The 12,597-nt window shown below is 47.1% G+C and overlaps 2 protein-coding genes across 14 annotated transcripts in view; both read left to right on the forward strand.

The window, feature by feature from the left end:
• Positions 1 to 3,367, forward strand: part of LOC310712438 (uncharacterized protein) — a 40,203-nt gene extending 36,836 nt beyond the window's left edge. For all 12 annotated transcript variants that reach the window (XR_014528887.1, XR_014528888.1, XM_083515484.1 and 9 more), the window contains 2 exons: positions 317 to 1,313; positions 2,739 to 3,367. Coding sequence is in view for 10 of the 12 variants with exons in the window: in XM_083515484.1 (XP_083371610.1) it covers positions 317 to 1,313; positions 2,739 to 2,908 (1,167 nt within the window). In the remaining 2 variants the exon portion in view is untranslated. The remainder of the gene's footprint in view (positions 1 to 316; positions 1,314 to 2,738) is intronic.
• A 3,607-nt stretch (positions 3,368 to 6,974) lies between these two features.
• Positions 6,975 to 12,361, forward strand: PAFAH1B3 (platelet activating factor acetylhydrolase 1b catalytic subunit 3). 2 transcript variants are annotated; one of them, XM_083514035.1, is made up of 6 exons: positions 6,975 to 7,142; positions 7,909 to 8,004; positions 9,991 to 10,080; positions 10,178 to 10,294; positions 11,391 to 11,513; positions 11,728 to 12,361. In XM_083514035.1, the coding sequence occupies exons 2-6, from the start codon at positions 7,924 to 7,926 to the stop codon at positions 11,992 to 11,994; spliced, it is 678 nt and encodes a 225-aa protein (XP_083370161.1). In that variant the 5' UTR covers positions 6,975 to 7,142; positions 7,909 to 7,923; the 3' UTR covers positions 11,995 to 12,361. The 2 variants fall into 2 exon arrangements, with proteins under 2 accessions (XP_083370161.1, XP_083370162.1); XM_083514036.1 differs by lacking the exon at positions 6,975 to 7,142 and adding an exon at positions 7,690 to 7,815.
• Positions 12,362 to 12,597: the final 236 nt, after the last annotated feature.

The raw sequence follows: 12,597 nt of genomic DNA on the forward strand, positions 1-12,597 counted from the left end.
CTATGAGCTGGTTACCTGCATGGGCGAAGCTTCAGCTAGCACCTTCTCATCAGGGTAACACTTCATGCTTCTGATAAAGTGGACTGTAACCCACAAAAGCTTATACTATAATACAATGGTTAAGTCTTTTAAGGTGTTGCAGGCCTCTTTGTTCTTTCCCACCAGCAAAGAAGGATGCAAGATTTACCCTGCTCTTATTCTGTTCCCCAAACTCTGCAAAAAGAACAAGCAGAATCTGTACCTGAGACGTTTATTAATCTAGTTCATGTCTGTTTGTTAATCATGAGGTTAATAGTCTCTCCCCCTCTCTCTTCAGCCAACCTCTTCTGCTCATGTTTCGGTCTGGCCCACCAGGGGGTTTATCTTCTCCCCCCTTTCTGAACAACAGCTGCAGAAAGAGGCTGCTGAAGCCTTGATGGTGCTAAGAAATGCTCCCCAGCCAGGTCCCATTTTGGCCACTTCCAGTCTTCTGCCCCCCACCAGCTCTGCACCTGCTCTGTTGGCCTCATCAGCTTTCACACGCCCCTCAGCAACATTTCACAATCCCGGGGAGGCCAGTCCCTTCCAGCAGCATCCCTCATACTACATGCCTCCATGTGACATTCAGCCTGTAAAGGCTTCCAAGGATATAGCTTTGAAAGGAACCCAGCTGTCCCCAGAGTCAGTTAGTGCTCATGAAGAACAGGCCCCAGGGCCTCTTTTCCTTCCATTACTCCATGGAAGTGCTCTTCCCCAGCAGTACAAAAATGTCCATCTATTCTCAATTGCTCCATCCCGGGCACCCCAAGTGGCTACTTCTGTAATGGTTTCCAGCATCCAAGCTGTCAAACCCAGCCTCAGAGGGACTTCCAGTGTCAGCCACCACCATTTTGCCCCAAATGTGGCAACCTACCACACAGCCTCAGGCTCCATGCCACATACCATCTGCATGCCACAAACTGTAGACAGTGGTTGGATTTCAGAGACAAATGTTGAAGTACTTGCTCCATCCAGCTCCACTCACAGTGGCCCTCAAATTCTGCCCTTCTGTGTCCCACCAATGGATGTGTCTGTCACTTCAGTGCCCCTACAAACTGGCATCCCATGCACTCCATTTGGGATGGAACTGCACATGCTTCCCAGGCTGTCACTGTTGAATCCTACCCCCTACATTATAGCTCAGGAAGGTTTCCCAGAGCCAGTTTCCCCCCCAGGGCAGAAATCACAACAATGCCATCAGCAGCAGAGCCAAGAAGGAAAGCATTCCAGCAAGGGACAGGAAAGAGAAGAACATGGCAGAAGCCACAATGCGCCAGGGAGCAAGGATCCAGAAGGTACACTATAGACAATGCAGCTGGAATCGATGCCAGAAGGACTAATATGTGTTATCAAGTCTTTTTGAAAACAGTGTCTCCAAAAGAGCAATGACATGTGCAGAAAGCACCCTGTACCCAAAATATAACTGAGGGCTGTATATAGAGATTTTATTTTATTTTTCTCACACATAAACACACTAGAACTTAATGAAAGTGATTGGCAGTAGGATCAGGACTAACAACAAAAATACTTCACACTACACAATCAACATGAAATTGGCTGCAGTTGTGATAGCCACTGGACTTTAAAAAAATATTTTTTTGCTGGAGGATAACAGTTATGATGATAATAATATTGGTAAACCTTTCAGGGCTGTTGTAAGGGTTATTGAAAGAATGTATGCAAATATGTGCATTTGAGCTTTTAGAAAAACTCACTATACAAAACTGAAGTATTTTAAATTTTGGAAATGCCCTTCCATGATGCAGCACTGCTACCTGTAGCAATTTGTTTGCTTTCATAGGAATTTGCACAAAATGTTAAGCACATGTACAGACAGACATGGAATCTGGAATGAGGGGATATTTACTTCTCTTTGTAGATATTAATGCTGGGTTCTTGGGTTGTTGTTTTTAAGAAAAGGATTTGATCTGTTGATGTATAGGAAAATTCCTACCGTTAGCAAGAACAGTCCTTGCGGAGAAATTGTTAAGAATGCATGCAAACTAGCTTCAGCAGGTTTCTCCTTTATCAGGAAACCTGGTTTCAGTGACCAAAACATACCTACACCCATATTGCTTTTATCCTAAACTGAGAATCTTCTGCTGATCTTCCCGTATACAAGGAAGTACCAAGTGGCAGTGTCCATGGTGCAAATAAGAAACCTGCTCTAGACATCTCATATAGCTTTGCTGGAATTCCTTTGTTTAAACACCATCACCTTTGTATCAAAAGGTTACACAGGAGGTCATACAGCTGGGCTTCTCAGAACACAGACAGAAATATTCAAATCACTTATTCCGGATTAGTCGCATTGCAGTCAATTTGAGAATCATGGGATTTAAGGATCGTGGTCATAATGATGTGCAGAGTACCCAGAGTGTCTGAGAGAAAGAATTCAAAAGGGGCAATTACGGTGTTGCCACTTAGGAGCTATTCATACAGGGCTCCTGCAGTGTGTCAACTTACGGCTTGTAGCTGACCTGGGTTCACACCGGATCAGGCAGAAGGCAATGCAATTCCAATCATGTTACCTTCTAGCTGACCTGGAACAAACCCAGGTCAGCCACATGGTATTTACAAATAGCAGGCTGACACCCTGCGGGAGGCCTGTCTGAATGGCTGTCACAAGATCAGTGTGGTTGTTGTATAGGTAGGAATAGGGGAAGAAGCCATTGAGCTGCACGGTTAGAGATCTAACAGGGTTTCTCTGTTCTGTGTAGGTTCTACAGAAGCAGCGCCTGACTTCCTCGCATCTAAGCAAGCATGCAGCCAGTCTGTTCAGCAAGCCTCACCAAGCCAACAACAGCCGAGCCACCTCCACCAGGCCAACACCTCCCCCTCTGTTTCCCTAAGCATTGGCCAGATGGGCTCCATCTCGCTCCCCACCTAGGCTTCTGACAGTGGGAGGGTGCGTGCATATATAATACTTTGTGAAAAGAAGGGCTTCAGTTGGGTAAAGCCCTTCTCTCCTGATCTTTTAACAGGGCATGGTCTGGGGCACAGCCTCTGCATTTCTTTCCTTCAGATCCCCAGCTGAGTTATTGCAACCACTTTATTGTGGCAAGACAAAGTCAGCATCACTTAACACATTCAATTCATTTTTAACTAGTTCAGTGCCGGGCAACAGGCAGAGTTTTTGAAAGGGTTTTGAGAAACTGTTAGATTTTTAAATAGCATGTTGGAGTAGCTTTCTAACAAATAGTGTAAGCCGTTAATGTTCCTTCTTGAAGAAATGGGATATTGTAATGGATTTCTACCATTTAAAAATAAATCACACTGAAATGATTAATGAACAAGACATGTGTTACGTTCCCTACACGACTGCTGCCAATAAAATGTTGAGACACAACAGCAGTTGTTTTGGTTTTTATCCCCAGGCTGAAGTTTGAAAGATTTTTCACTTTGCTTTATCTAGTGCTATTTCAAGAAGGAATCAAGTTTTCTAAATTAGAGCTATACTGACATTCTGCACTCAGAATATATTAATAGGGTTGTATTTGTAAGCTTATGTAACATGTTGGTTTTTGAGGGCATGCAAGAACACCATGAGTGAAAACCACAAGGTAAGATGAGAAAACCATGTGTCACAGATAATTTCTCCTTTGCATGCTGAATTCTTTTGCAAACACTTCTATACATTTTCAAACTTATACCCACAAGAACTGTATTTTTTGAACAAAAAAGTTCTCAAACTTGTACCAGATGTGGCGTGTACCAGATTCCCATATACATATTCCCATATACATATACAGTTACAGAGAGCCTCTACAGCAAATATCAAGCAGATGTTAAAGTGAGGTTTGTTCTGCAGCAGTAGATCATACTATGATCTCCCTCACCCCAAACTGGACTGTTCTGTTGTTCCACCTCTCTGCCGGAAAGGGGAGAAGGATGGATGTATTAGCGAGAGGAGGTGGGGGCGTGTTCTGTAGGTTCACACTTCTACAACAGGCTTTCATTATCAGCTCTCCAAACCCACAGAGCCCACATCACAGTTTACCATAAGCAATAATTCCAGAAACAAGTAACTGAAAACCACCCCATTTATTTGTTTATTAGAAAGATGGGCATCCAGGCCTTCCGATGCATTCATATTGCACAGAGCAACTTAAAACAATTAAAATATAAGCCTTGGTTATTAATGCAAGATAAGCAGAAACATTCTATCTAAAATAGCTTAGAGACCTTTGAATTTCAGATACAGGGACAGCAACACTAATTTAAGTTCTACATGTGAGAACATCCTCAGGACATGCCTTCTCTACAAACAATGTCAGTGTTTGACTGCTTGAAGCTTGAACCTTGCAGACTATAGTTATGAGAAGAGGCTGAGAATTGTCTGCTATTGTTCTCTAGACCCCTCAGAAGGCTGTGGGACTGTCCACCTAGTGTGTGGTACAGGCATGCCTACAGTGCCATGCCTTCAGGGTTGATCTGCAGCACTATTCCTTCCTATTGCTGTTCTGTTGAGATTCTCAGGAAAATGGGTCCCCTGTGTGGCTGAGAGAGAGAATGCAACAGCCTTCCACTGGTCAGTTCCTATTTGGATATAGGTAAAAAGTTAAAGGACCCCTAGATGGTTAAGTCCAGTTAAAGGCGACTATGGGGTCGCAGCGCTCATCTTGCTTTCAGGCCGAGGGATCCAGCATTTGTCCACAGACCGCTTTCCGGGTCATGTGGCCAGCATGACTAAACCACTTCTGGTGCAACGGAACACTGTGACGGAAACCAGAGCGCATGGAAACACCGTTTACCTTCCCACCACACCCGCCACAGTGGTACCTATTTATCTACTTGCACTGGCGTGCTTTCGAACTACTGTAATAACACACAATGTTTCTTCACACGTGAATGTGAATATTCAAGTGCCACTCCAGGAGTGGCTGTACCACCATGGGGTGGACTAGGTCTCAATATACAAGTGCTGGAAAGTCCTTGGTTTAAAACTTGCATCAGCAAGGCCACTATTTCAGGCCAGCACAACTTTGTGAATCCTGGAGGTAATGCAGCGCTTTTATCAGCTGTATAATATGCCCATCCAGGTGCTTGCAGCAAAAATAGGTTCATTAACGTGGTGGACAATATGTTGCCAATTGGCTGCATTCAGATTAATGTGTCACACATTGTGCAGGCTTGGAGTATTTTTTCAGCCTCAGCACCTCATTCTGCAATAAGGTGATAATACTGATCCACCTTACAAGGTTGTTGTAGGGATGACTGTGTCAAAGTATTTAACACATTGTTAACAGTCCACTGTACAAATGCTAAGTTATTATTGGACTCCCAGCTCCAGCCAGTCCCAGCTACTATGACTCAGGGAGTTACAGTCCAACAAAATATGGAGAGCCAAATATCCTCTGGCTTTCTATTAGCTTGCTCTCTCCAATTTGCCCCAAAATAGAAAGTGTTGCCAATTTTATTTTTACCTGGCAGGGCTGCAATGCCCTTATTTCAATACGTGAATTTCTGCCAGACGTGCAGAAGCAAAGGCAATGTGGGATACAGAGGCAGTAGCCTTATTCTTATGGTGCCTGCAGGGTGTGGTGAGCATTATATAAATGTAAGGAAATGCAGAAATCTAAAAATGTACACTACCAAATAGGAAAACATTATACAAATATTGCTTCCAACTACTATCACACACAAAAACCAATCATGAGCACAAATGTTGTTGGATCTGATATTGAGTTTCAGATAGTTCAGTTGGTTAGACCAGAGGTTTTCAACCTTTTTGAGTCCATGGCTCCCTTGACCAACTACATTCTTTCTGCGGCACCTCTGTGGGGCTCAGGAGCCCCTTTATGTCACCCCTTGCCTGCAGAACTGGCAGCCCCTCACCCCTTTTTTGAACACCCCTGTGGAGTGTTCTCCCAGCCTCCTCTCCTCTCTCCTTGGGAGTCCTCTGGGCAGCAGCAGCTGCACCTCCCCCCCCCCCTCTCTGAGCTGCCCACCCCCTGCTCCACCCCAAAGAGAGGTGCCTCCTCCCATTGCCCTATAGGGCATGGGAAGCATCCCCTGGCCAGCCCCAGAGGCACCATTCGCCCTAGGGAGCTTGTAGCCAAGGCTGCTGCAACAAACAGATGTATAAGCCTTTGGGATGCAGAGACACGAGAAGGCATCAGAGGAGGGAGAGATGAAAAAAGGGGTGGAGGCCAGTGGTGCCCGCGGCACCCCTGACCATTATTCAAGGCACCGCACGGTGCCACCGCAGCACACTGGTTGAAAACTACTGGGTTAGAGCATGATGCCAACAAAGGTCTGTATAGTTAAAGCTATGGTTTTCCCATTAGTGATGTATGGAAGTGAGAGCTGGACCATAAAGAAGGCTGATCACTGAAGAATTGATGCTTTTGAATTATGGTGCTGGAGGAGACTCCTGAGAGTCCCATGGACTGCAAGAAGATCAAACATGTCCATTCTTAAGGAAATCAGCCTTGAGTGCTCACTGGAAGGACAGATCCTGAAGCTGAGGCTCCAATACTTTGGCCACCTCATGAGAAGAGAAGACTCCCTGGAAAAGACCCTGATGTTGGGAAAGATGGAGGGCACAAGGAGAAGGGGACGACAGAGGACGAGATGGCTGGACAGTGTTCTCGAAGCTATAAACATGAGTTTGCCCAAACTGCAGGAGGCAGTGGAAGACAGGAGTGCCTGGCGTGCTCTGGCCCATGGGGTGACGAAGAGCATGATGCTGATACTGCCAAGCTTGCAGGTTTGATCCTGGACTAGATGATCCTCAGGGTCCCTTCCAAGTCTCTGATTCTATAAATCCTGCCTGCACCAACTCCTGACGCCCATTGGCTATGCATGCATAACGCGGCACCGAGGAAGCAGCAGCCGAGGGGAGATGCACAGCACAGCCCGGTCGGGGAAGGGAGGGTACCAGGAACAGCCGGAGGATGAATGGAACAGCGGTACCATTTCCTTCACGAGATGGGGGAGTGGCGAAGGAATGCATCCTCCTCCCCTCAAATGACGGGGTCAGATGGTTCCGCCGAGGCCGCACAAGCAACCGCTTCCAAGCGCGGAGTTGAGGCGGCTTGAACGTCAAATCAGTCGGTGGCGAAAGGGGCTCCTCCCGCCGCTGAAGGGTTGGACCAACTGGCTTCTTTCCGATCAACCCCGTGAGTATTTCCCCCCTCCGATTCAAATGGTACTGCCTGTATCAAGCGTAGAGCGGATAAGGTCAGAGCGAACCACTGTGCACGAGAGGGGGGGAAATAAGGCAAACTCGCTTTTCCCTTCGCCTGAGAAAACCTAACTCCCGCTCGTCGGTAAGAGTGCTTTAAAAGGCAAGCAGGAACCTTGAGTTATTACATAACCTTGGGGGAGGTTCTGTGGGCAAACCGCGTTCCCTCCCCCCATTGTGCTTATTGGTATTTCCCACTCGCCTTGAGGGGGCATCTTTGGCTCTTGAGGATTGTACCACTATGCGCTACACAGAGGGGGAAGCAGTGGACAGAGCTATTGTATCAAAAGGGGAGCCTGCAGGAAAATTTTATGTCCTGCTTCCTAAGTATTTCCCTCACCACCACGCCCACAAAATATAATTTTACCATCACTCTGCCTAGTACTGTCTGCTTTGAAGCGGGAGGATCCCGAACGAGAAAGACCAATGGCATAAGACCAGCCCCCCCTTTTTTTTGAGAAATGGGACTGCCGATTCATAGTGAAGCCGATGAGAAAGGACTGAACCACTCACGCCGACGGGAGGGTCAGAGGGAAAGGCTTGCCCGCGTGCAATTAGCCTTCCTGGAATGGGTGCTGGGTGCACAGTCCCCTTCCTTCCCTGGCTAGGTAGTGCAGTCCCCTGTGCAGGGCAGGTGGGGCGGGGACAGGGGTGGGGGGCTTTCATTGTGTGAGGTCTCATTCCTGCTCTCGCCTTCCCAGGAGCCACAAGGGACCATGAGTGACGGCGACAAGAACCCAGCCAGCACCCCGACCCCAGTCACTGATGTGCAAGGGGATGGGCGATGGATGTCCCTGGTGAGAGGCCCAGCTGGCTCAGTGGCCCATTGGGAGGATGGCGGGATGTAGAGAACAAAGCAAGGAGGAGGGGGGTTGTGTGTGTGGGGGGGGGAGAATAGTTTTCCACCTTGGGAGGGTGCAGTTGCATTTTCCAGGATTTTCGTTTGCACGTCTCCAAATGGTGGCAGTCACAGTTAGCAGCTTCGAAAGGCTTGCAAAATATTTATATTTTTAGAGTGAAACGCATGCACCCTCCCACAAAAAAAAGAAAGAAGCAGGTTACATGCAGCATTTAAAACAACAACAACAAAGCAAATGTAGGATAAGGTGAAAAGGGGAGGGAACATCCTTATGGATGAACCACCTGTGAAACAGACAAAAGACTCCTGCCTCTCACTTGCCCCAGTGGGCTCTTTGAGTAGCCTATTAGTTTTCATTGTCTCTGATCCTTTTGGTCACTCAGTGCCCTTCCTGGAGAAGGCCGTGGTCGTTTCTGCCTTTGCAGTCTTCATTTACTATTGGCAACCCGCTTTTTCTCCCAAAGTGGAAAACAACAAGGGAAATCCCAAATGACTTACAGTGGAGGCGATAGTGCATTATGGTCCTCAGGCAGTCTACAGTTGCTTGTGTGCTCATTTCTTGTGTGCTAGGCCAGAATTGCCAATGTGCTCATCCTGAGAAGTGCCATCCCTGCAAAGGGTGCTGTTGTGGTGCAGAGCGATAACACCACCTACTACCTCCTCAGTTGTAGGGCTTTCGTTTAACCATCAACATGGGACCTGTTTTTCATGTTTCAGGAGTGCAGGCTGTGTCAAGTCTATTGCAGCAAAACCAACAGGGCACCTGAAATATTAACACTTTTATTGTCAGAGGTGCTTTTGCAGGCCAGGGCCAGGGCCTGCTTTTAATATTTCAATCTTGTATGTTCCCGCCTTTTCTCTTCTTTCTTCATAATCTCGGTGGAGTGGCACCCGCCCTGCGGAATGTCCTCCCACCAGATGTCAAAGAGAAAAACAACTACCAGACTTTTAGAAGACATCTGAAGGCAGCCCTGTTTAGGGAAACTTTTAATGTTTAACAGACCATTGTATTTTAATATTTTGTTGGAAGCCGTCCAGAGTGGCTGGGGAAACCCAGCCAGATGGGCGGGGTATAAATTTATTTTTTTTAATTATTATTATTATTATTATTATTATTATTATTATTATTATCATCATCATCATCATAATCACAAAAGAAAATGGTGCTGGTATCACCGGTGTGGCTCACCTGAAACTGCAAAAGGAGGTGGGACCCACTCTTATGCTACCCGCTAACTGAAGGCCAATAACGGAGTGTTGAGTTTCCATGGGGCACATTTATGCCCCCTGGGAAGTTTCTATTTCTAAGCCTAATTTCTCACCTTTGGCCTGGCTACCACCTCACACATTACAATGCGGAAAGTGCTTTATGAATGTTAGATACCCCTTTTAGCCTCCTTTTCAGCTACCCCATTCATACGGGGGGACGGGACACAATAACAGTGGAGTTTTTTCCATTTCTATGTCTTGGCATGTAAATGTATGGCAGTTTTTTGTGTGGTAAGTGAATGGGAAATGGTTGGCATTAACAATACACAAAAGCTGCGTACGCAATATAACTTTAAGGTACATTCCAAGCACATTTCCCCCCCTCAAAGAATTCTGGGCACTTTTCGTTTGTTAAAGGTTGCTGGGAATTGTGACACTGTGAGGGGTAAACTACATTGCCCAGAATTCTTTGAGGGGGGAGGTATGTGCTTCTAATGTGATTTAAAGAATTGGCGTGTGCACAGCCTTAACACAGGAGGGATTAAGGTAGCACTCCTGTGCGGAGTTAGGCATATTTTAAGACTATAGTGAGTCTCACCTGCATCTCATTTTGAAACTGGTCTGCATGCCTGGGTTGCTTCCTCTCTCCACCTAATGACATTCCTTTTTTTAGCTTTGTCTCTTGAAATTTGCCCTCTTTCTCCCCCCAAAACAGCACCATCGCTTTATTGCTGATAGCAAAGACAAGGAACCAGAGGTTGTCTTCATTGGAGATTCTTTGGTGCAGCTGCTGCACCAGTTCGAGGTAAGGTGGCTCAGAAAGAAACTTGTAAGAGGCGAGATGGGTAAGTGGAATTCTCTTTTAATAGTCTGACAGCTGATTCGCTTCCTCCTCCCCACAGATCTGGAGAGAGCTTTTCTCCCCTCTACACGCTCTCAACTTTGGCATTGGGGGCGATGCCACCCAGCATGTGCTCTGGCGCCTGCAGAATGGGGAGTTGCAGCACATCCGACCAAAGGTAATCTTTATGAAATAGTCCTATGCCGACTCAGACCATTGGTTCATCCAGCCTGGAACTGACCGATTGCCATTTCCCAAGATCTCAGAGGCATTGATCAGCAAGATCCTTTAAAAACTGGATTGAGGACTCTGCCCGTGATCCTAAAGCTTTCCCCAAGAGATGTCTCCTTACAGGAAGCATCCGAGGAGATTGGGGAGTGGTGGTACGGGAACATAGAGCAGGATGAGGAAGTAATTGCTGATCTTTAAGGAGAGTTAGGTTTGTGTCTATTCTTCACCAAGAAAACCAGCAGGAAATCATACAGATTTTCATATTTTCTGCATAATATATTCTGCCTCTAGGAGTGTGTGTGTGTGTGTAAAAAGGTACTTTGGCATTTTTTTGAAAGGACGTATCCAAAAACTCACAAGGGAGGACTGAAAGAAGAGAGAGAGATAAATCAACAGTAGCCCTTCTTGCATAATCTCTATGCAAAAAATATTTAACTCGGTTTCTGTGACGCATGCATCATATGCCTATGTCTCTTTATTTTGCTTAATTCTGCTTTCACTAGTTAATCAGCCCTTGGGAAGAAGAAGAAAGCACTGGAAATACTGTTCAGACTACTTTTCCCGATTTGCTGAGATTATCTGTACCTCGTAAAGCATATACTATAGCTGCTAGGCCTAAGGACTTGAAACAAGCTTTTAAAACATCAGCTAGGGGCTTCCATCCTTGCTCACCCATCCCAACCCAATGCTAACCTCATTCTCTTTGCACCTTGCCCCCCCCAAACCCACCCCTTAACAGCTCGCCCCTATCGCCCCATCCCCATACTGTTTGTCGCTGCCACCGATTAGGGGAGAGACTCCTGCCCACCCTTTGTCCACCTTTGCTGAGAAAAGAGAGCCCAATTGTGGCTTTAAAAGCAGAATGGGGAACCTGTGGTTGATGGGAGTTGTAGTACAGCAACATTCCATCCCTGCTGGGAGGAATCTTCAGCTACAGGAGAAAATAATTGTTGTAATGATGCGGGTGGCTTTCTTTAGGCCAGGACAGCAACCTCTCCTTTCTCCAAGAGAAACTGATTCCCCCATCCTCTTTTTACCCATAGATCGTGGTCGTCTGGGTGGGCACCAATAACCACGGCCACACTGCTGAACAGGTGGCTGGTGGCATAGAAGCCATTGTGCGGGTCATCCAGCAGCAGCAACCACAGGCCCGCGTGGTGGTGTTGGTGAGTGCCAAGGGTGTCTGGGCGGGACTGCTCTGGTGGGACGGATGAAGGTTTAAGGCAGCTGCTGTTGGACTACCACTCCCATCATCCCCAGCTAGCAGGACCGGTGGTCAGGGATGATGGGATCTGTAGTCCAAAGAAAACCCCAAGTTCGGGAAACCCTGGTGTAAGGTCTGCACTGCTTTCTAATCGGCTTGTGTCTTCTCCGACGCAGGGCTTGCTGCCGCGGGGCAAGAACCCCAACCCCTTGCGGGAGAAGAACAGCAGAGTGAACGAATTGCTCGAGGCAAAGGTTCCGCTGCTGCCCAACGCCTCCTTCCTCAACGTCGACCCGGGCTTTGTGCATTCGGACGGGACCATAAGCCACCACGACATGTACGACTACCTCCACCTGACCCGCAACGGCTACGCCAGACTCTGCCCCGGCTTGCACCGGCTGCTGCTTTGCCTGCTGGGAGAATGCCATGCTCAAAGCCCTTGACCAAATGCTGTCGCTTGTGGCCAAGATGGAGCCACGCTCTGGCCTGGGTGGCTGCAAAGGGACATCTCCCCAGAATTAGAATGCTGTCTCTCCCGCCACCTCTCCTCCGGTCTTCAAGTGGGTAGGCAATAAATACAGCTTCCCTCCCAAGCTGTTGTGTCTTCATCTACCTAGTATTCAGCACCGAATGCTGATTTCTCTCCCCCAAATCCCTTTCAGCATGTTAGTTCTGTAGATTGTTAAGTGATTGTGGGAGACTGTGGGGTTGGGGGGCCTGTTGGCCGGCATTTGCCAAAAAATTAAGTTGGGCACAGGGCAAGTTGATGTGAACTTGCTTATGTTTACTTAATAAAAGTGGTGCACAAAGTTTCTTGTCTCCAAGACTGGCTGCTTCTTTCTCTCCACCCAGTAGAACATGAGACCCTTAATTTCAAGGCTGTGGGTTTAAGCCCCACACCGGGCAAAAAGATTCCTGCATTGCAGGGGGTTGGACTAGATGGCCCTTGCGATCCTTTCCAAGTCTAGGATTCTGACTGGGTGTGGGTTTTTTTGTCCCAGATTTGCAAGCAGCGACTTCTCAAACAAAAATGGAGGTTTGCCAAA

The sequence above is a fragment of the Podarcis liolepis genome (assembly GCF_965112155.1).
Source record: "Podarcis liolepis genome assembly, chromosome: 7".
NCBI classification, from domain to species: domain Eukaryota; kingdom Metazoa; phylum Chordata; class Lepidosauria; order Squamata; family Lacertidae; genus Podarcis; species Podarcis liolepis.